The 24639-nt window shown below is 43.6% G+C and overlaps 1 protein-coding gene across 2 annotated transcripts in view; it reads left to right on the top strand.

Annotated features, from left to right (window-relative positions):
- Positions 1-24639, top strand: part of LOC141113455 (protein-glutamine gamma-glutamyltransferase E-like) — an 82427-nt gene that overhangs the window by 25980 nt on the left and 31808 nt on the right. For both annotated transcript variants that reach the window (XM_073606554.1, XM_073606555.1), the window contains exons 5-8: positions 1978-2106; positions 11497-11671; positions 13638-13773; positions 16338-16441. In XM_073606554.1, coding sequence (XP_073462655.1) covers positions 1978-2106; positions 11497-11671; positions 13638-13773; positions 16338-16441 — 544 coding nt within the window. The remainder of the gene's footprint in view (positions 1-1977; positions 2107-11496; positions 11672-13637; positions 13774-16337; positions 16442-24639) is intronic.

Below are 24639 nucleotides of genomic sequence, written 5' to 3' on the forward strand. Positions count from 1 at the left end.
TTGTCGGTCCCGGCAATACAGATAAAAGAAGTCATTAAAAAAAACAGCATGGGATCCCCCCAGTCCATTACCAGGCCCTTTGGGTCTGGTATGAATATTAAGGGAAACCCCGAAACAAAATTTAAAAAAAGATTGCGTGGGGGTCCCCCCAAATTCCATACCAGGCCCTTCAGGTCTGGTATGGATATTACGGGGAACCCCGTGCCAAAATTTAAAAAGAAATGGCATGGGGATCCCCCTCAAAATCCATACCAGACCCGAATCTGGTATGGATTTTAAGGGGAACCCTGTGCCAAAATTTTTTAAAAAATGGCGTGGGGGTCCCCCCAAAAATCCATATCCGAGCACGCAATCTGGCAGGCCGCAGGAAAAGGGGGGGACGAGAGAGCACCCCCCTCCTGAACCATACTAGGCCACATGCCCTCAACATGAGGAGGGTGCTTTGGGGTAGCCCCCCAAAGCACCTTGTCCCCATGTTGATGGGGACAAGGGCCTCATCCCCACAACCCTTGCCCGGTGGTTGTGGGGGTCTGCGGGGGGGGCTTATCGGAATCTGGAAGCCCCCTTTAACATGGGGACCTCCAGATTCCGGCCTCCCCCCTCTGTGAAATGGTAACGGGGTACAAATGTACCCCTACCATTTCACAAAAAAGTGTCAAAATGGTACAAAAGACAAAACACAGCTTGGGACAAGTCCTTTATTAAAAAATTAAAAAATAAAAATGTCCCACAAAGTCCATTCATCTTCTCTCGCTCCGCCAACGGAACGAAAAAGAAAAAAACAAACCCACGACCGACCCGCCTCCATGGGAAGCACCCGCCATATGACGCGTCTTCGCTTTGACAGTTCTTATATAACTGAGGGCGGGGCCACACGGTGATGTTCCTGGGTGACCCTGCCCCCTCTGATGCACAGGGACTTCCCCATGGCTTTCTCGGGGTGTCAGAGGGGGGCGGGGCCACAAATTTACACTGTTATACAAGCTGTTAACTCACTACTTTACATTGTAGCAAAGTGTCATTTCTTCAGTGTTGTCACATGAAAAGATATAGTAAAATATTTACAAAAATGAGAGGGGTGTACTCACTTTTGTGAGATACTGTAAATATTGATCAACTTTTTCTTCCCAAAATTATAGGAACCGTATTTTACTGTTTATACTTTAATCTCATCAAGTACTGTGTAAAGGGTAGTTTAGTATTTAATAATTGTCCCACATTTTTTGTCTTGTTGTGTGTAATAAAATATTTACAAAAATGTGAGGGGTGTACTCACTTTTGTGAGATACTGTATATATATATATATATATATATATATATATATATATATATATATATATATATATATACACACATTTTTATTTTAGTTATATTTTATTTTTACGTTTTTGGGTTTTTGCACCAGTGACACCACACGCACAAAATGTTCGTCCATCCCTAGTCCTGAGCAGCTCTGGTAACACAGGCAAAAAGCTGGAGGTATATCAGTACCTCACTGGAACTGAAGTACTATTGCAATGAGAGAGGAGGTCCCTACTGTTGCTGGGTCAACAGGAATAACTCAAGGCATTTACTTTGGAACTGTTAAAAAACTTGAAGTGCAGGAAAATTTCCAAGAGCTGCACAGACAGCAATAATGATAATAATAATAATAATAATAATAATAATAATAATAATAATAATAAAACTCTTTTTAGTTGAAAAAGAGAAGTGTATATCCCCCTACAGCTTTCTGATGTTGTCTGTGTCACCATTCTATTAATGACCTTCCCTGACCTCACACCAGAGTGACAATTATCAATGGGACATCTCCACGGCAAAGCATCAGGCAGCAACACAAACATGCCCTAAATGTCCCCCACTTCATCCAAACTGAAAAAAGTTACACTTCAATGATTATGGTTTTATTCTTTCTAACTTTTTAACAAATGAAATGTTTACACTAGATATATAATTCACAGATACATTTGTACTCAGTTTCAGGCACAGATTCTCTACATCGCTCTCGTACTGCTGGATTCAACGCTGAGTTTTCGCAGAAATGCTAATGAAGATGTCAGAAAACGCAACGACCCTTTACACGTCTGCAGAAACCTGAGTGCTATAGTGAGTGAAGAAAAAATCTACAGTCATAATTATTCAAGGCTATTATTTTTCTTATGGATCCCAGTTCCTGTATCTATTTAGCTGACACCCACTATATGTCTACCTACTATTACCATGACATGAGGCTTAAACTCACTTTTATATTTTTAATTTATGCAGCAGCATGAATGAGACTACCCAGCTGTAAGCAGGAGAACTAATACTCTCTGGTAGTGACTAGCAGAGTCAACAGCTTTGGCTTGGAGATATCACCACTGGAGTCATGAACAACTAAACAAGCCTTGCGAATTGTTCATCTCAATATTGCATGTCTATAAGGGGAAGATATATACACGATATTGCCAAAAGTATTGGGACACCTGCCTTTACACGCACATCAACTTTAATGGCATCCCAGTCTTAGTCCTTAGGGTTCAATATTGAGTTGGCCCACCCTTTGCAGCTATAACAGCTTCAACTCTTCTGGGAAGGCTGTCCACAAGGTTTAGGAGTGTGTCTATGGGAATGTTTGACCATTCTTCCAGAAGCACATTTGTGAGCCCAGGCACTGATGCTGGACAAGAAGTCCTGGCTCACAGTCTCCACTCTAATTCATCCCAAAGGTGTTCTATCAAGGCTGAGGTCAGGACTCTGTGCAGGCCAGTCAAATTTCTCCACCCCAAACTCGCTCATCCATGTCTTTATGGAACTTGCTTTGTGCACTGGTGCACAATCATGTTGGAACAAGAAGGGGCCATCCCCAAACTGTTCCCACAAAGTTGGGAACATGAAACTGTCCAAAATGTCTTGGTATGCCGATGCCTTAAGAGTTCTCTTCACTGGAACTAGGGGGCCAAACCCAACACCTGAAAAACAACCCCCACACCATAATCCCCCCCCTCCACCAAATGATTTGGCCCAGTGCACAAACTTTAGTTTTCGATGGAGCAGGGAAGAGTAAGGAACATTGTCAGGTTGGTATTACTGTCTGTATTCCCACTTGCTAGATTCAACCCCATCTATTTTTCATAAAACAGAAAAACAGGAGTGCAAAGTGTAAAAGTAACTGATTTATTAGCAAAAATGTATAGCACACTTATGCCCTGTACACACAATCGCACATTCCGACAACAAAATCCATCTGATTTTTTCCGACGAATGTTGGCTCAAACTTGTCTTGCATACACACGGTCACACAAAGTTGGTCGGAAATTCCGAACGTCAAGAACGCGGTGACGTGCAACATGTACGAGGAGCCGAGAAAAATGAAGTCCAATAGCCAGTGCGGCTCTTCTGCTTGATTCCGAGCATGCGTGGCACTTTGTGCGTCGTAATTGTCTATACACGATCGGAATTTACGCGAACGGATTTTGTTGTCCGAAAATTTTAGATCCAGCTCTCAAACTTTGTGTGTCAGAAATTCCGATGGAAAGAGTCCGATGGAGCCCACACACGGTCAGAATTTCCGACAATTGCGACTGCACATTTTCCGTAGAAAGTCCGATCGTGTGTACAGGGCATTACAGTTAAAATCTGGTAGATCAGCATGGGTAGCAGAAGGCACCAGTACAGACACATAATCAGTTTAAGCTGAAAGAAAGAAGCGCCAATGGACAGCGTCCTCAGCTGCTAGTTGTTGCCTTGCGGTAACCTCTATGTGAAGGGCATGGGGGGTGGTAACGTTGTGAAGGACAACTCCTTCTTTCTCTTTCTCTGGGGGTTTGAGAAAGAAGGAGTTGTCCTTTGAAACTTTACCATCTCCCATATACAAGGCATGGGGGGTGGTAATGTTGGGAAGGAAAACTCCTTCTCTTTCTTTCTCTGGGGGTTTGAGAAAGAAGGAGTTGTCCTTCGAAACTTCACCGTCTCCCATATACTATGCTATACATTTTTTTCTAATAAATCAGTTGCTTTGATTCTAACTTGGATTACAATTCTCCTGTTTTTCTGTTGTTTGAGCTGCACTGGATCACCTCGGATCCCTTTGTGGAAAATGCAGGATCCTATAACGCCATGATTCTTGTTTCCCTTGTGTCATGGGGGGGGGGGGGGATGCCCTGGCTTCAGCTGATTGGGTTGGCACTGAGAGCTTCATGACATGGGTTTAGACTTAACTCAAGCTTATCCCTAGTGACCGTTTTCACTGAGAAAAGCGATGGAAAATCCAAAATACTAGAGTTGTCACCAGAATAGGAGCAGAGGCTAAAACCTTCAGTGGGGATGCCCATTCCAGCCTTAATATAATTATAATTCAGTACAAAATAAACAGCATAAGTATACATGATCATTGACAACCCTAACAACTTAATCTAGCTGTCTCTGGCACATAAATCATGTCACTGTATTTTGGCTCTGTTCTGCATATTAAATTTTAAGCCTTAGGAAAACATTGCTCAAGCAAATGATTTTGCTTTGCTTGCCCAGCAAGCTCCTTCTTGTCTATAATGATCACAAAATAAGCATAGATTTGTTTAAGGTGTAAGGACTATACAGTATAACATAGTTACATAGTAGGTGAGGTTGAAAAAAGACACAAGTCCATCAAGTCCAACCTATGTGTGTGATTATGTGTCAGTATTATATTGTATATCCCTGTATGTTGCGGTCATTCAGGTGATTATCTAATAGTTTCTTGAAGCTATCAATGCCTCCCGCTGAGATCACCGCCTGTGGAAGGGAATTCCACATCCTTGCCGCTCTTACAGTAAAGAACCCTCTACGTAGTTTAAGGTTAAACCTCTTTTCTTCTAATTGTAATGAGTGGCCATGAGTCTTATTAAACTCTCTTCTGCGAAAAAGTTTTATCCCTATTGTGGGGTCACCAGTACAGTATTTGTAAATTGAAATCATATCCCCTCTCAAGCGTCTCTTCTCCAGAGAGAATAAGTTCAGTGCTCGCAACCTTTCCTCATAACTAAGATCCTTCAGACCCTTTATTAGCTTTGTTGCCCTCTTTGTACTCGCTCCATTTCCAGTACATCCTTCCTGAGGACTGGTTCCCAGAACTGGACAGCATACTCCAGGTGTGGCCGGACCAGAGCCTTGTAGAGCGGGAGAATTATCGTTTTATCTCTTGCGTTGATTTTAATGCATGCCAATATTCTGTTTGCTTTATTAGCAGCAGCTTGGCATTGCATGCCATTGCTGAGCCTATCATCTACTAGGACCCCCAGGTCCTTTTCCATCCTAGATTCCCCCAGAGGTTCTCCCCCCAGTGTATAGATTGCATTCATATTTTTGCCACCCAAATGCATTATTTTACATTTTTCTACATTGAACCTCATTTGCCATGTAGTCGCCCACCCCATTAATTTGTTCAGGTCTTTTTGCAAGGTTTCCACATCCTGAATAAGTTATTGCCCTGCTTAGCTTAGTATAGTCCGCAAATACAGAGATTGAACTGTTTATCCTATCCTCCAGGTTGTTTATAAACAAATTAAATAGGATTGGTCCCAGCACAGAACCCTGGGGAACCCCACTACCCACCCCTGACCATTCTGAGTACTCCCCATTTATCACCACCCTCTGAACTCGCCCTTGTAGCCAGTTTTCAATCCATGTACTCACCCTATGGTCCATGCCAACGGACCTTATTTTGTACAGTAAACGTTTATGGGGAACTTTGTCAAATGCTTTTGCAAAATCCAGATACACCACGTCTACGGGCCTTCCTTTATCTAGATGGCAACTCACCTCCTCATAGAAGGTTAATAGATTGGTTTGGCAAGAACGATTCTTCATGAATCCATGCTGATTACTGCTAATGATATCGTTCTTATTACTAAAATCTTGTATATAGTCCCTTATCATCCCCTCCAAGAATTTACATACTATTGATGTTAGGCTAACTGGTATGTAATTCCCAGGGATGTATTTTGGGCCCTTTTTAAATATTGGTGCTACATTGGCTTTTCTCCAATCAGCTGGTACCATTCCAGTCGTAGACTGTCTGTAAAAATTAGGAACAACGGTCTGGCAATCTCTTGACTGAGTTCCCTAAGTACCCTCGGATGCAAGCCATCTGGTCCCGGTGATTTATTAATGTTAAGTTTCTCAAGTCTAATTTTAATTCTGTCCTCAGTTAACCATGGAGGTGCTTCCTGTGTTGTGTCATGAGGATAAACACTGCAGTTTTGGTTACTGAAGCCCCCCGATTCACAATATAACAAAGCAAAGGCTTGTACTGCTTATATTTTCTTCTATATAACAAAGTAGCTCAGGAGATCATTTGCAGCCTGTAATTCAAGGCGCACGAGCGCCGCCGCTGACCTCTATCTGTTCGTCCAGCCCCACTAATCTACATGCAGGGCACCAGACGCATGGATTCCAATCAGGGTTTTTTTTTTTTTTTTGAAGTACGTGATTAGAGCCTGAGGCTCTAATAGGCTTCGAAAAAGGTTGGGATCGGGGCACAGAGCACTGTGCCCAAAGCACACCATCTTGTGTAACAATATTCGCTATGGTCACACTGATTCTCCTCCCAGCCAATCAGGAACCTGTTTCCCGATTAGCCAAAAGGAGAAGCGTTCCTATTGGCCTAGGAGGAGGGAGGAGATGCACGGAGAAAGCCGCTGAGGAGACACAGTGGAAGTTGCCGCCCGGAGAGAAGCTCTGCCCACGCCATAGATGGGGTAAATGCGGGGTTGGTAAATGACCGACCGAGGGGGGGGGTTGTGGGAGACCCAACTGACCGACTGGGGTGGGACGGTGCAGTTGACCTGACCACACTGGGGGGGTGGGGGGGTTAGCTGTGGGTGCATTGTTTGTGCCCACCCCCTCAAACAAATACCACCTGCCGCCACTGCCGGAGATGCTGTTTTGCACCAGCTGCCCCCTCTTTTATTACCCGTTACGTAGCACCTGGGGGAGGAGCCAAGATAAATATAATAGCGTGTCGCTTTAGAGTCAGCTGGGAGTGCTGGCATCCAAGATGGTGGAACCTAGCAGCAGTCACAAAGCTTTTGGATGTCCATACAATGTAAAAAATATGTTAAAGTGATAGTAAACTCTCCTTTTTTATTTTTACCTATAGGTAAGCTTATACTAAAGCTTGCCTGTAGGTAAAATTAATATCTCCTAAACGTGCATCATTTAGGTGATATTCTAGAGAGCAGCAGCCGGTGACGTCACCGCCACATGTGCTCTGAAGAAACGGCATACCCCTGCTTTTCCTTCAGAGCTTGGTCGTGATGTCATCGCGGCTCGGCCATTCAGGTGGCTGCAGCCCGTGAACCCGGAAGGAAGACCGGGTGAAGATGGAAGCCTCTGCATAGGTGACAGTGTGCTGTTGGCATGCTTTGTTTCAAGGTAAGTCTTTCGTAATGTGCTAGTATGCGGTGCATACTAGCACATTATGATATTGCCTTGCAGGAGTAATCTTTTCTTTTTTTTTTTTTTTTTAGAGTTTACTACCTCTTTAAATGCACATATAACCTAACTGGAAGATTTATGTTAAAATGAATGGTCTGTAAAAAATAATGACACATTTTGAAAATGCTATCCGCCTGATTGCCTTTGACTCAGAAAAGCTGTTGTTTCATCAGTTAAGAGCACTTATGCCCTGTACACACGATAGGATTTTCCAACAACAAAATCCATGGATTTTTTCCGACAGATGTTGACTCAAACTTGTCTTGCATACACACGGTCACACAAATCTTGTCGGAATTTCCCAATGTCAAGAACATGGTGAAGTACAAAGCACACAATGAGCCGAGAAAAGTGAAGTTCAATAGCCAGTGTGGCTCTTCTGCTTGATTCCGGGCATGCGTGGAACTTTGTGCGTCGGAATTGTGTACACACAATCGGAATTTACGACAACGGATTTTGTTGTCGGAAAATTTGTGATCTGGAAATTCCAATGGAATATGTCCGATGGAGCCTACACATGGTCGGAATTTCCAACAAGCTCCCATCGAACATTTTCTGTAGGAAAATCCGACCGTGTGTACGGGGCATAAGTGTCACTTTTGTTTGCTGCTTCATTCCTCGGCTAGCAGCATGAATCACTTCTGACAAGTTTTCCTGACACCAAGAGAAAAAAGGTGACGGGGAGGGATCTCCAGCTGATTGACAGTCTTAGATCTGTTCCTGTGTGCTGTGTGAAGGGTGGTGTGTCCTTTTCCTCCAATCAGCTGTCAGAGCTCTCCTCACTGAGCTCTGCAGAGTGTAACTTCAGCTCTTCGCCCCCTTTTTTCTGAAATCTCAGACAAGCTTTAAAATTTAGCACTTTAAACAGATGTGGAGAAGAACGTCCTGAAGATAAACAGGTACAACTTATGTAGAAGGATTTGTTTAATTTCTTTGTATCATCTGAGGCCAGTCACTTCACTGGGCATATGAAAGGGTTTACAACCACTTTAAGGGCAGGTGTGCCTGGAGGCAGCCTTCCTTAAAGATGCAGGGACACACCAGAAGCCCCGCATAGAACAATGGAAGCTGAAAGTGTCCCTGTGCCATACCCAGCAAGGCTAAACTAAGGTCACTAATGGCAACCTGCTTATGTCTCTCAGTACAGGCTTCCTTACCTGAGCCAACACCAAGTTGTATGACTTTACCAGCCAGAGTCTGTCTGATTAAAAATAATATTCTCTCCAATATCAAATGATTGGTAGCCATAAATCATATGTTCTAGGATGGGAGCTCAGATTCTGCGTTTTTTTTTTTTCTTATTTGTGATCAGCAAAAGGAACCTCTTTTGCGTAAAGCAGAACTCCAGGCAAAAACAAGATAAAAATAAACAATTCTTTCAAAGAAAAAATTAAAAAAATACTTTTAATGGTTTATTAAAATGTCACTAAACCCACATCATAAAAAACTATCAATAAATGGTGTATTAGATGTTGTTCATACTCAGTCAATATGAGGTTCGTTATCTGTATTCTGCAAAAAACCTGGTTGATTCTCCTGCTCTTTGTCTCCGTCTCCTGTCCATGTCCCCAATGCAGTTGGGAATTTTGCAGAGCAGTGTTGGCAGCTTTTCACATTTTCAGTTTTCAGTGAGTTTCTATGTTGAGCATTTCCTCCCTATCATATCAGAGCAGCCCATGTGACTATAGAGTCACACTTGTGGGCGTATACACAGTGGTAAATGACAGCCCACTCCCTCCCTCCTCCTCCATGCCCACTACTCAACTAAACACAATCTACATGTAGATTGATGGAGGCTTTACTTCCCTCTTATTCTAAGACACAGGCTGGAGAGGCGTGACACAGCCTGTGACTGGCAAAAATCCGCCCACACAATGTTATTGTCAAAAAATAATAAATATTTCATTTCAAATATATATTTGTATGACAATTTAAACAGTTTATTAATATTATTTATTTATTTTTACTCTGTATTCCAAAGGCTATTTTTTAATTTATTTTTTGAACATGTGACCAGCAGCAGAGGACTAGAGGCTCCTCCTACTTATGTTTCCCTGCAGACAGGCTGGGAAAGAGCTGGGTCATGTGACAGCTGTATATTTATTAGCAAAAATGTACTTTGTTTTTTTTAACAAAATAATATATAATATATTATATAATGATATAATAATATATAATATAAATAATATATAAATAAAATAATTCTAATAACAAAAATAGAAGGGACTATGTAAAAGTGTGTGTTTTGTATCACTTTAATGAACTACATTTATGTTAACCACTTCAGAATTGGAAGGATTTACCCCCTTAATGACCAGGCCATTTTTTGCAATACGGCACTGTGTTAATTTAGCTGACAATTGCGCAGTGATGCGATGATGTACCTAAATAAAATTGACTTCCTTTTTTCCCCACAAATAAAGCTTTCTTTTGGTGGTATTTGATCACCTCTGCAGTTTTTATTTTTTGCGCTATAAACAAAAAAGACCCACAATTTTGAAAAAAACAATCGTTTTTATTTTCTTCTAAAAACATACCCCAAAAATGTTTTAAAAATCAAAATGTCTTTATCAATTTAGGCCAATATGTATTCTGCTACATATTTCTGGTTAAAAAAAACAAGCGTATATTGATTGGTTTGCGCAAAAGTTATAGCGACTACAAAATAGGGCATTGATTTATGGCATTTTGATTATTTCTTTTTTTTTTTACTAGTAATGGTAGATCAGCAATTTTTAGCGGGACTGCGACATTACAGCGGACAGATCGGACACCTAACTGCCATTTCTGACACTTTTTTGGTGAACCAGTGACATTACTACAGTAATCAGTGCTAAAAATATGCACGGACTTTGTACTAATGACCAGGGCATTTTTTCAGTGGGAACGCGGGGGAACGCAGTGGGAACGCAGTTCCGGCACCTCCAGCACTGAATGTATGTAATGGCAAGGGGTGCTGGGCTGGAGGGTCTATTGTTGCTGGAGCGGATCTATTTTTGAGTGGCGGTCTATTGTTGCTTGTGGGTCACTTATTGCTGGAAGAGATCTACTATTGATGGAGGGGGTCTATTGTTGCTGGCTGCTAGATAGTCTATTGATGCTGGCTGCTGGGAGATCTGTTGTTGCTGCTGGGTGGTATTTTGTTGTGGGGGTCCATTATTGCTAGGGGGGGGTCTATTGTCTCTGAGTGAATCTATTGTTGCTTGGGGGGGGGGTCTATTGCTGCTGGCTGTGGGGAATCTATTTTACTACTATCATTAACAAATTTTATACAAATTACTTAACACCACACAATTATATTTGGCTCTGTACTCTCTAAAAGGGCAGTACTGAGAGGTGGATAGGGGATGAAACCAAGGAGTGGTGCTCAGAGGTGGGTAGTGGGCGGAGATAAGAAGTAACTCAGAAGGGGGCAGTTCCTTCACCTATTCTCTGAGAAAAAAAGCCCTGCTAATGACACTTGCAGGGATGCAGTTAACATCAGGGGCGATCAAGGGGTTAACTGTGTTCCCTCGGTGTGTTTACTAACTGTATGGGGGATGGGCTGCTTGGGAGACAAAATCTCTGTGTAATCCCCTGTCAGAACGGAGATCTGCCTTGTTTACACAGGCAGATCCCCGTTCTGTCACTGCGGGGAGCGATTTCGGGCAGCCAGCAGACATCGAGTCCGCCAGACCCGCTGATTGGCTCCCCCCGCTGGCCAATGGGCACGCATGCCCACAAAAAGCCGTGTACGAGCCCGACGTACACCTACGGCGATTCGCACAGCCGAGCAAACCTTCTGCAGTATAACTGCGTCGGCTGGTCGGCAAACGGTTAATGGTGCCTAGGGTCCAGCTGTAAAATAATAACATAGTTTCGTAATGCTGACATGCTTAGTTGAGAGGAGAATGTTAACAAGAGGTTCCTTGGGTTCATCTTTAAAATAATAACGTAATTTGTTAATTCTCACATGCCTGGCTGAGATGAGAATGTTAATGATAGGCCCGTGTTAATTCTGAGAAAGCCAGTAAAATTTTGTGTACAATGTATTTCTGCCAGGTAAACAGTAAAGATGATAATGGAGTGGTGATGGGTAACTGGAGCGGGGACTATTCTGATGGTACAAACCCCAGCGCCTGGAATGGAAGCACAAGCATTCTGAAGAGCTGGTATGAACGCAGACAGTCGGTAAAATATGGACAGTGTTGGGTTTTTGCTGGCGTCCTGTGTACAGGTAAATTTATATTCTAATACAATATGATTTTTACAGATGTATCATTTCTTTTTAAAACAAACAAGCAGTTAGCCATTGAAGCGTGGGCACAAGTTTAACCACTTAAGCCCCGGACCATTTGGCTGGCCAAAGACCAGAGCACTTTTTGCGATTCGGCACTGCGTCGCTTTAACTGACAATTGCGCGGTCGTGCGACGCGACTCCCAAACAAAATTGACTTCCTTTTTTTCCCACAAATAGAGCTTTCTTTTGGTGGTATTTGATCACCTCTGCGGTTTTTATTTTTTGCGCTATAAACAAAAATAGAGCGACAATTTTGAAAAAACGTGTTTTTTTTTACTTTTTGCTATAATAAATATCCCCAAAAATATATAAAAAAAACATTTTTTTTCCTCAGTTTAGGCCGATACGTATTCTTCTACATATTTTTGGTAAAAAAAATTGCAATAAGCATTTATTGATTGGTTTACGCAAAAGTTATAGGGTCTACAAAATAGGGGTTAGTTTTGTGGCATTTTTATTAATATTTTTTTTTTATTAGTAATGGCGACGATCTGCGATTTTTATCGTGACTGCGACATTATGGCGAACACATCGGACAATTTTGACACATTTTTGGGACCATTGTCATTTTTACAGCGATCAATGCTAAAAAATTGCATTGATTACTGTAAAAATGACACTGGCAGTGAAGGGGTTAACCACTAGGGGGATAGGGAGGGGTTAAGTGTGTCCTAGGGAGTGATTCTAACTGTGGGGGGGAGGGGCTGTGTGTGACATGTCACTGATTATAGCTCCCGATCACAGGGAGCAGAGATCAGTGACAGTGTCACTAAGCAGAACAGGGAGATGCTTGTTTACATTAGCATCTCCCCGTTCTTCCTTTCCGTGAGACGATCGCAGGTATCCCCGCGGACATCAAGTCTGCGGGACCTGCGATCCTACTCATGGAGCTTGCTGCATGGTCGCGCTCGCGCCGCTGGGGCGCACATGACCACATGGTGGCAAATTCAAAGGGATGTACAGGTACGCCCATTTGCCCAGCCGTGCCATTCTGCCGACATATATGTACATGCCGCGGTCGGCAAGCGGTTAAAGTGTCCTTAAATCCACGTCATTAAAAACTTTCCTGTATTACATGGTGTTTATACTTACTCAGTCACTATGGGGTTTTTTTCTGTATTAGGCAAAAAAACCTGGTTGATCCTGCTGTTCACCGTCCCTTCCTCCTTTTCTGTGTCCCTGCTGCAGCCTGAGATTGTGTAGACCAGCCATTGCCACATCTACTGAGAATGCTCCATTTTCAGTTCCCTTCTAAGCTTTTCATTACCTCCTTTTTCTTATCTGTGCAGCCCAGATGGCTATAGAGCCACACATGTGGGCATGAACACATCAAAATGAAAGCTCATGCCCTCTTTCTCCATGCCCACTAAACAGCTAAACACAATGGGGGCAGGATATTGTATGTTGCTTGATGGAGGCTTCACCTCCCTGAAATTCTAAGCACATACAAACAACTGACATGGGCTGGAGGGGCGTGAAACAGGCTGTGATTGGTGGAACCTCCACCTAGATCGCCCACATAAGTTTTTGCACAAAAACAATAAAGATTTGAGGTCAAATACATATTTTTGTGAAGATTTAATATGTATTTTTCCTTTGTATTTTGAAGGCTTTTTTTTAAACATGTGACTAGCAGCAAAGAACTAAAAGCTCCTCCCACCAATGTTTCCCTGCAGACAGGCTGGGAAAGAGCTGAGTCACATGACAGCTGTATATCGATTATGAAAAAAAAAAAAAACACTTAGATTTAAAATAAATACAGTGTCATCATCCATATACAGAGGGGAGATAATTAAAATTAAACAGTAAATTAAACAGTGCGTGTTTGGTATCACTTTAAGACTATAAAATTGGTAATAAGTGTATTTCCTTTTTAACTGATTCTCTCTTTTCCCCTCTTTAGTCAGCAGAGCCCTGGGTTTACCCTGCCGGGTAATTAGTAATTACAATTCTGCCCATGACGCAAATGGCGACTTGCTAATTGAAAAATTCTTTGACATAACAGGAGAACCAGTAACGTTAAGTGATGACAGTATTTGGTAAGTATTAGACTACTGTGTAATGATCCATCTGATGGCAACTTGCAATTTTCAAGAAACAGTCACACCTCTGCTAAGCATTTTCATTTACTCTTATTCACCCTGTGAATGCTGTAGAGCAGGATTGTACACTTTCTACAGAATGTGTCTAGGGACATCTAGTGTTTAAATATGATATTGGCATTTTTTTTCCCTTTCAATGAGCAGCTGCTTTTATAGCATAGGAAATTAAAAAAGGATTGTCATATAAAAAGTTAGCACCTTGATTCATTACAATTTTGATTCAGCACCTACAACCTGCAATTTGTATTTATATTTTTAAGTGACATTTAATTCTGGTTTTAAAAAAAAAATATATATATATATATATATACGCACTATATTACCAAAAGTATTGGGACGCCTGCCTTTACACCCACATGAACTTTAATGGCATCCCAGAGTCTTAGTCTGTAGGGTTCAATATTGAGTTGGCCCACCGTTTGCAGCTATAACAGCTTCAACTCTTCTGGGAATGCTGTCCACAAGGTTTAGGAGTGTGTTTATGGGAATGTTTGACCATTCTTCCAGAAGCGCATTTGTGAGGTCAGGCACTGATGTTGGAGAAGAAGGCCTGGCTCACAGTCTCCACTCTAATTCATCCCAAAGGTGTTGGAGGTCAGGACTCTGTGCGGACCAGTCAAGTTCCTCTACCCCAAACTCGCTCATTCTTGTCTTTATGGACCTTGCTTTGTGCACTGGTTCAAATTATTTGGTGGAGGGGGGGGGGGGTTATGGTGTGGGGTTGTTTTTCAGGGGTTGGGCTTGGCCCCTTAGTTCAAGTGAAGGGAACACTTAAGGCGTCAGCATACCAAGACACTTTGGACAATTTGATGCTCCCAACTTTGTGGGAAAAGTTTGAGGATGGCCCCTTCCTGTTCCAACATGACTGCGCACCAGTGCACAAAGCAAGGCCTATAAAGAAATGGATGAGCGAGTTTGGGGTGGAGGAACTTGACTGGCCTGCACAGAGTCCTGACCTCAACCTGATAGAACACCTTTGGGATGAATTAGAGCATAAACATAGTCACACAAAGTTGGTCGGAAATTCCGAACATCAAGAATGCGGTGACGTACAACAAGTACGATGAGCCGAGAGAAATGAAATTCAATAGCCAGTGCGGCTCTTCTGCTTGATTCTGAGCATGCGTGGCACTTTGTGCGTTGGAATTGTCTACACATGATCGGAATTTACTCGAACAGATTTTGTTGTCAGAAAATTTTAGATCCAGCTCTCAAACTTTGTGTGTCGGAAATTCCGATGGAAAAAGTCCGATGGAGCCTACACACGGTCGGAATTACCAACAACAAGCTCCGATTGCACATTTTCCGTCGGAAAGTCCAATCGTTTGTACAGGGCATAAAGCTACATAAATAACAACAAAAACATGAAGTCCATAAAAAACTGAGAGAATGCTTCACATCTGGTGTGCAAAAAAGTGCAGAGAAATTGTTGCAGGAAAAACTTTTTGAGGCGTACCAAGACACCCCCACATGTGTCCCCACTCACCAGATCACAATGACACCCAGCTTTTCAGTCTGGGGGTCAATACAGACTTATAACGATATCCAAAGGACGTCCACAGAATGGCAGATTCAATGATGTGACTTGATGATAAATAATCCGTCAAAATGATTTCTCAGCCATAGAAACCAGGTACCCAAAAGGTTTCAAATTTGTCCGACGGACTCGAGTCTGGTCGAAAAATTTGCTTGTCTGTATGCTAGTTCGACGGACGAAAACCCACGCTAGGGCAGCTATTGGCTACTGGCTATGAACTTCTTTATTTTAGTCCAGTCGTACATCATCACGTACAAATCCGTCGGACTTTGGTGTGATCGTGTGTAGGCAAGTCCGTTCATTCAAAAGTCCGTCAAAAGTCCGTCAGAAAGTCCGTCAGACCAGTCCGGTCGAAAAGTCCGCCTTGTGTACGCGGCATAATACTGGAATAAATACCATGGTAGGTCCAGTTCACTACTGGTTTGTTTACTTGGTTGCCAGTCAAGCTCGATGAAGGGGGCACTTAGACACATGAAACATGTAGGCTATTTGTTGAATTGTACCCCCCGAATTTTAATGGAATAAAGTTGTATCTGGACCTCTTAGCGATGGTGTGGCACTTAAATTTCAACTCTCCTTACATTACACTACAAGCCAAGGAGACTGTGGAGATCCTCTGGGGTGTATAAGCCGCCTGCCCAGGAACCAGATCATTTACACCAACATTATTACCTTAAGATAACAATACCAGTAAAATAAACCTAGGGGTCCAGTGCTATCTTTACACTTTCCTCAACAGCAATAACAAACTGACAGAGGTTTTTATTTTTTCCTGCTCTCTCCAGAAATATAAAAACATGTCTATAGAGTGCATACACTTCAGTTCTACAGTTATATTTTCTTTATATCCATTTACTGATAATGTTATTATTTCAGAAATCTTTCAGTTTGCACCAGGTCTTATCAGATTTATATTATCTGACTTAAGTAATATTTTGCTTTTTGTTTGTTTTTCTGAATATAGGAATTTTCATTGCTGGAATGAATTTTGGTCCATTCGACCCGATCTTGGTAGCTCCTATAATGGATGGCAGATTTTTGACTCAACTCCTCAAGAAACAAGTGATGGTAACAATAAAAAAAGTTTTTATATTTTATTAAAGTAAAGTTTAAAATATTTATTTTTTTATAGTTGTAGAACTTTGATCAAAAATACAATTTTCATGTCATGATGCTATTGGGGGATTTTTCTGCAAATTAAGATGTCACTTGGCATCAGGGGTGGATCCAGGGGGGGGGCAACGGGGCAATTGCCACCCCCGAGAAATCCGTTGCAGGTGACCTCCGTGGGCGGCTCCGAGAGCGGGCGGCTCCACCGCGGGAGGATAAGAGAGCGGCGGCTCCGCGGGAGTGCCGGGCACCTCCGTTTGAGGGCGGGCAGGCAGGCAGGAGAGAGAGCGGATTGGTCGGGCTGCCGGGTCAGGTGGCTCCGTGTGTGGATGGGAGAGTGAGACTGAGGCAGGCTAGGTGTGTGTGTGGGGGTGGCTGGCCAATCAGCAAGCCGACGGGCAGGAGAGCAGAGAGATGACATCATCTCTCACTGCCCCCACATCTCTGCATTAACTTCCGCCCTCACTGTGCAGGTAGCGTGGGCAGCAGGGAGATTACATTATCTCTCTGCTGCCTGTCTCTGGGACAAGGAAACAAGAGACAAGCAAAACACCACCTTACCTGGCACGTGACAATCCACATCTGGTGGCAAGTGACAATCCGCATCTAGTGGCAGATGACGTGGCAAGTGACAATCCGCATCTAGTGGCAGATGACGTGGCAAGTGACAATCCGCATCTAGTGGCAGATGACGTGGCAAGTGACAATCCGCATCTAGTGGCAGATGACATGGCAAGTGACAATCCGCATCTAGTTGCAGATGACATGGCAAGTGACAATCCGCATCTAGTGGCAGATGACGTGGCAAGTGACAATCCGCAATGTGTGGTATATGACGTGGCAAGTGACAATCCGCATCTAGTGGCAAATGACGTGGCAAGTGACAATCCGCAATGTGTGGCACGTGACAATCTTCATCCAGTGGCAGGTGACGTGGCAAGTCACAATCCACAAGCTGTAGCAAGTGACAATCCGCATCTAGTGGCAGCTGATGTAGCAAGTGACAATCCGCAACATGTGGCAGGTGTCAATCTGCATCTGGTGGCAGGCAAGTGACAATCCACAAAATGTGGCAGGCGACGGTGGCAAGTGACACGCTCGGGGTTCCCACTGATTCTGCATTATGGTGAGTTGAATGATTTCATTTTATATTACAATGTATTAATAGAAATAATGCGCTTCAATCATCCTGACACCATAACAACCATAGTGCCGGGATGATTAAAGCACCAACAACAGCCATTTCCCCGATAAATTGACCGAAAAAAAAAAAAAACGTATTTTCTGGCAGTGCCCCTCCCGAGACTAGGCTCTGGATCCGCCCCTGCTTGGCATGATGTAACAAAGGAGGTGGGCATAGAGAGGAAGGAAAAATGTTGATTGGTTATATTTAGTGTGTTTTCCTGATTCTTGCAGTGAAAGAATGGACACAAACATTTTTTTTACACTTGCACCTAGCAGATAGGAAACTTATTTCTCTAGAGAAATACCTATCAGAGCTAAAGTTATTGTTTTTACCAAAATATACAAAAATATAATGCATTTAATTTATTGTTATGATATTTACACCCGAGTGCAGAGTTTTCCTTTATTTATACAAAATTATAAGCCAGCTGGTACTACCAAGAATGTAGAATATTTTGTGTGGATGTTTCCCTTATTGATATTGATTCTTAACCACTTCACCCCCGGAAGATATGGCTGCTGAATGACCACGCCATTTTTTGTGATTCGGCGCTGCGTCGATTTAACTGACAATTGCGCGGCCATACGACGTTGCATCCAAACAAAATTGACGTCCTTTTTTTCCCACAAATAGAGCTTTCTTTTGGTGGTATTTGATCATCTCTGTGGTTTTTATTTTTTGCGCTATAAACAAAATAAGAGCGTTAATTTTGGAAAAAAACACAATATTTTGTACTTTTTGCTATAATAAATATTTTTTTTTAAAAGCTATTTTTTTCTCAGTTTAGGCTGATATGTATTCTTCTACATATTTTTGGTAATAAAAATCGCAATAAGCATATATTGATTGGTTTGCGCAAAAGTTATAGCGTCTACAAAATAGGGGATAGATTTATAGCATTTTTACTATAATTTTTTTTTTTACTAGTTATGACAGACACATCGGACGCTTTAACACATTTTTGGGACCATTGGCATTTATACAGCGATCAGTGCTATAAAAATGCACTGATTACTGTAAAAATGTCACTGGCAGGGAAGGGGTTAACACTAGGGGGCAATCAAGGGGTTAATTGTGTTCCCTGTGTGTGTTTCTAACTGTAGGGGGAGGGGACTGACCTAGAGGAAATGACAGATCGTGGTTCCTAGCTATTAGGAACTCACGATCTGTCTCTCCTCACAGAACAGAACAGGGATTTGTGTGTTTACACACACACACACACACATGTCCCTGTTCTGCATCTCGTGCCCGTGATCGCCCGTGGCCAGTGATCATCACGACCGCCTGTCACGAGCATCAGCACCCCCGCGATACAACGGGCGCGCGCGCCTGCTATCCCGCTTAAAGGGACCGGCGTATAGCTACGACGATTTGTTCGATCGTGTCAACCTGCCGCAGTATAATGACAGCGGCTGGTTGGCAAGCGGTTAAAGTTGTTTGTAGTATGGTCTGAATTTTAGCAGTGGTGCAGTAAAAACATGTCTTCCTGGTGTGTAAGTGGTAGGTACTACCTTTTTTTCTTTTATTGCTTATCTGGGCAATAGATGGATTTCAGAATAAAACTCTCCACAAGCTATGATTGAATTAGTTCCAATTTTTTTGACAAATCTGAAGTAATCTGGAGGTATTGGGAATACGTGAGACAATAATTGGTGAAGATTTGTAACTGAAAACTCCCAGATAGTAAATTTATCATGCTATTATACTCTATTATTATTTTTTTTAATCGGATTTTATTTTCTTTTTTTATACCACAACAACATATACACAAAGATAAAATTGAAATCAAAACACAAAAAACATACACAAAGAAAAAAAAGGGGGGGGGCAATTTTAGCCCATCCCTTTTCCCACTCCTTCCATTATCAAGTCAATACACAATCCTTTTAACCTACAAATAAAAAACTGTTTTTCTTTTTCCATAGTCTATATTCTGGCAAAGGTACCTCCCAGCTCAGTCCCATATCCATATGGTCAAGCCACGGCTTCCAAATAGTATCAAACCTCTTAGATAAATGTCTCATAAAGAAAACATGCCTCTCATTGGAAATGGATCTATTCAGATCAAATATCCAATCAGATATAGTCGTAGGGTGAGGGGAGGTCCACCTAATGGCAAATACAAATCTCCTAGCCACAAAGAGCGCTCGTGCAACAGTAAGCCACCTTGGTAGTTTAACCGCTTCAGCCCCGGACCATTTGGCTGGCCAAAGACCAGTACTTTTTGCGATTCAGCACTGGGTCGCTTTAACAGACAATTGCTCGGCCGTGCGACGTGACTCCCAAACAAAATTGATGTCCTTTTTTTCCCCCACAAATAGAGCTTTCTTTTGGTGGTATTTGATCACCTCTGCGGTTTTTATTTTTTGCACTATAAACAAAAAAAAACGTCAATTTTGAAAAAAAAAAAACGCATTATTTTTTACTTTTTGCTATAATAACTATCCCCCAAAAATATATAAAAAAACATTTTTTTTCCTCAGTTTAGGCCGATACATATTCTTCTATATATTTTTGGTAAAAAAAATCGCAATAAGCGTATATTGATTGGTTTGCGCAAACGTTATAGCGTCTACAAAATAGGGGATAATTTTATGGCATTTTTATTAATAATTTTTTTTTTTTTACTAGTAATGGCGGCGATCAGCGATTTTTATCATAACTGCGACATTATGGCGGACACGTCGGACAATTTTGATACATTTTTGGGATCATTGGCATTAATACAGCGGTCAGTGCGATTAAAAATGCAGTGATTACTGTAAAAATGTCACTGGCAGTGAAGGGGTTAACACTAGGGGGCAGTGAAGGGGTTAACACTAGGGGCCAGTGAAGGGGTTAATGTGTGTCCTAGTTTGTGTTCTAACTGAAGAGGGGAGGGGACTGTGCAGGGAAGTTAACAGAACGCTGTTCATACTCTGTATGAACAGACGATCTGTCACTTCACCCCTCAGAGAACCGGAAACTGTGTTTACACACACAGTTCCGGGTTCTCCGTGTGCCCCGAGCGATCGCGGGAGCCCGGCGGTGATCGAGACCACATTTAGAGATAGGACCAATATTGCACTCCCATTTCTCTCTAGATGGACAATGAAACTTATTAGAAGTACACTGTAATAGAGACATACGTAGCAGATATTAGGCCTTTGGTAGCAGATGCCTGAACCACTCTTTCCAAGACAGGGACCGGGGGAAACAAAACAAGAGGAGAAGAAAATTTGGCATACAAGCCATGTCGCAGCTGCAAAAATTGATAGAACCATCTAGGGTTCAAAGAAAATTCCCTTACCAACTGATCCACAGATTTAAGTACACCCCTCTCATAGAGTTGAAAGAGGGTAAGAATCCCCGCTTGTTCGGATCGCTGAAAGCCCTGGAGGGTCAATATCTCAGGTAGCCTTTCATTACCCCAAATAGGGGTATATTTTGTCATGGAGGACACCCCCATTATCCTTTTAACAGATTCCCACACCTTATATGTAAGTACCAGGGTGGGTAAATTAGAAAAGGAGGAGCACCCCTCCAGGGCCAATAGCGGCTGGCGTCCTTGAAAACCAAAAGGAACTAAGCGAAATGAGGGAGCAGTTGGGGCCTCTGATTCCCACTGTACTAGATGCTGCAATTGAGCAGCGAGAAAATAAATCTGCAGGTTTGGGGGCGCTAACCCCCCAGCCTCCTTTGGAAATGGTAGGTTATCTAGTTTGATACGAGGGTCTTATTTCCCCAAATCAAATTTCTAAATATCATATTAATCTTAATAAAGTTCTTCAAAGGGATCCAAACGATCCACCCGTCAATCATAGCTAGTTGACAGGTAGATCTGGTCCATGCAAAGTGGCTGTCATTAGACCTCTCGTGGCATGCTCTTCCCTGCCGGCCCCTCTTTCCCTCCCGTCCACCCCAGAAGCACCTGGGGTAGACGGGAGGGAAGGAGGGGCCGGCGGGGAGGAGCGTGCCAGGAGAGGTTTAATGAAAGCCACATCCCACGCTACTCTGCAAGTAAAGTAAACAGCAGCTGCTTGGATCTTGCTGATGTGTTTCCCCCATTGTGTGTCCCATGGTGTGCCCAGTGCCTTGCTGTGTGTCCTATCGTGTGCCCAGTGCCTTGCTGTGTGTCCTATCGTGTGCCCAGTGCCTTGCTGCATGTCCCATGCCTTGCTGCGTGTCCCATGGTGTGCCCAGTGCCTTGCTGCATATCCAATGGTGTGCCCAGTGCCTTCCTGCATGTCCCATGGTGTGCCCAGTGCCTTGCTGCATGTCCCATGGTGTGCCCAGTGCCTTGCTGTGTGTCCTATGATGTGCCCAGTGCTGTGGTGTGTGCCCCATGCCTTGCTGTGTGCCCAATTATGTGCGCCATGCCCTGCTGTGTGCATAGTGCCCTGCTGTGCACCCCATGCCCCGCTGTGTGTCCTGTTAAGTGCCCCATGCCCCGCTGTGTACCCTGCTGTGTGCCCAGTGCCCTGCTGTGCACCCCATGCCCTGCTGTGTGCCCCATGCCCTGCTGTATGTCCCATGTCCTGCTGTGTGCACCATTATGTGCCCCATGCCCTGCTGTGTGCCCCATGTCCTGATGTATGCCCCATGATGTGCCCTGTGCCCTGATGTGTGCCCCATGCCCTGCTGTGTGCCCCATTATGTGCCCCATGCCCTGCTGTGTGCCCTGTTGTGTGCCCCATGCCCTGATCTGTGCCCTGCTGTGTGCCCCATGCCCCTCTGTGTGCCCTGCTGTGTGCCCCACGTCCTGATGTGTGCCCCATGATGTGCCCTGGTGTGTGCCCCATGCCCTGCCGTGTGCCCCATGCCCTGCTGTGTGTCCTGTGTCCTGATGTATGCCCCATGATGTGCCCTGATGTGTGCCCCATGCCCTGCTGTGTGCTCCATGCCCCACTGTGTGCCCTGCTGTGTGCCCCATGCCCTGACCTGTGCTCTGTGCCCTGCTGTGTGCCCTGCATTGACCCCCATGTCCTGATGTGTGCCCCATGATGTGCCCTGTGCCCTGCTGTGTGCCTTGGTATGTGCCCCATGTCCTGTCGTGTGCCCCATTATGTGCCCCATGCCCTGCTCTTTGCCCCATGTCCTGATGTGTGTTCCATGATGTGCCCTGCTGTGTGCCCTACTGTATGCTGTGTGCCCCTTTATGTGCCTCATTTCCTGCTGTGTGCCCCATGTCCTGATGTGTGCCCAGTGCCCTGCTGTGTGCCCCATGCCTCTCTGTGTGCCCTGTGCCCTGCTGTGTGCCCCATATCCTGATGTGTGCCCTGTGCCATGCTGTGTGCCCCATGATGTGCCCTGTGCCCTGCTGTGTGCCATGGTGTGTGCCCCATGCCCTGCTGTGTGCCCTATGCCCTACTGTGTGCCCCATGTCCTGATGTGTGCCCAGTACCCTGCTGTGTGCCCCATGCCCCGCTGTGTGCCCCATGTCCTGATGTGTGCCCAGACGAGGTCGGCGCCGGCGCAAAGCGTCACCTCCCTGAAATTATTTTTTGCAGGTTGGGATGTCTGTATTCTGCTACATATTTTTGGTAAAAAAAGAACCCCAATAAGTGTATAATGATTGGCTTGCGCAAAAGTTATAACGTCTACAAACTATGGGATATTTCTATCTTTTTTAAATTTTTTACTAGTAATGGTGGCGGTCAGCGACTTATAGCAGGATTGCGATATTGCAGCAGACAAATCGGATACTTAACTGACACTTATGACACTTTTTTGGGGACCAGTGACACTAATACAGTGATCAATGCTAGAAATATGCACTGTCACTGTATTAATGACACTGGCAGGGAAGAGGTTAACATCAGGGGCAATCAAGGGTTAACTGTGTGCCTAGCTTAGTGTGTTACTACTGTGGGGGAGGTGCCTTTACTACTGGAAGACATGGATCAGTGTTTCTGCTTTACTAAAACACAGGATCCATATCTTCTGTACTGACAGAATGACAGTCTGCCTTGTTTGCAGAGTGGCATTTCATCAGTGTAACAAATAATTAGCGGGTTCCGGCGGAGATTGGGTCCACGGGAACCGATGATCAGCTCCGACTGTGTAAAATCACAGTGGGAGCCGCCGGCGGTGTGTATTCGTACCCAAAACCCAGACGTGCAGAATCACGTATATATATATATATATATATATATATATATATATATATATATATATATATATATATATATACACGTGATTCTGAACAGCGTGGCAAATAGTTAAAGTCTTCCTGACCAGAGGTGGGTATAAGTAGGGCTCGCAACATGGAAGAGTCCACAACACTAATGCCACGTACAGATTTTCCGTCCGAAAAAACTTGAATGGTTTTTCCGACGGAATTCCGCTCAAGCTTGCCTTGCATACACACGGTCATACAAAAGTTCTCTGAACTTTTGACCGTCAAGAACGCGGTGACGTACAACGAGACGAGAAAATTAACTTCAATGCTTCCGAGCATGCGTGGAATTGTTTCCGAGCATGCGTAGGAATTTTGCGCGTCGGAATTTGTACAGATGAACGCATTTTCGGATAGGAACTTTTTCTGACTGAAAAATTGAGAACCTGCTCTTAATCTTTTGCTGGTGGGAATTCGGCCAGCAAAAGTCCGATGGAGCATACACACAGTCGCATTTTCCGACCAAAAGCTCTTATTGGTCTTTTGCTGGCCGAATTTCCGATCGCGTGTACGCGGCATAACTCTTGAGCAGAAAGGCACCTGAGTAAAGTGTCTGCAGAGTTCTGTTTAAAAACAGAGCGTGGAACCTCAACCAAAACCATGTAAAGGGTGGGAAGGGTTCGAAATTCTGTCAGGGTTTCATGGCTGCCTCTCCTTGTCAAGCACATTTCTCCTCATATCCTGCCCTAAGGACCATATTTCAAGGGAGATAAACCTTCAATGGGGACACAAACAACAATCCAAACAGTGTTTTTATCGTTTTATCCACTTTAAAAATATATTTTATTGCTGTTTGCGTCTGCGTTGCAGAGA

This window comes from Aquarana catesbeiana, linkage group LG12 (assembly GCF_042186555.1).
Source record: "Aquarana catesbeiana isolate 2022-GZ linkage group LG12, ASM4218655v1, whole genome shotgun sequence".
Lineage (NCBI taxonomy): Eukaryota > Metazoa > Chordata > Amphibia > Anura > Ranidae > Aquarana > Aquarana catesbeiana.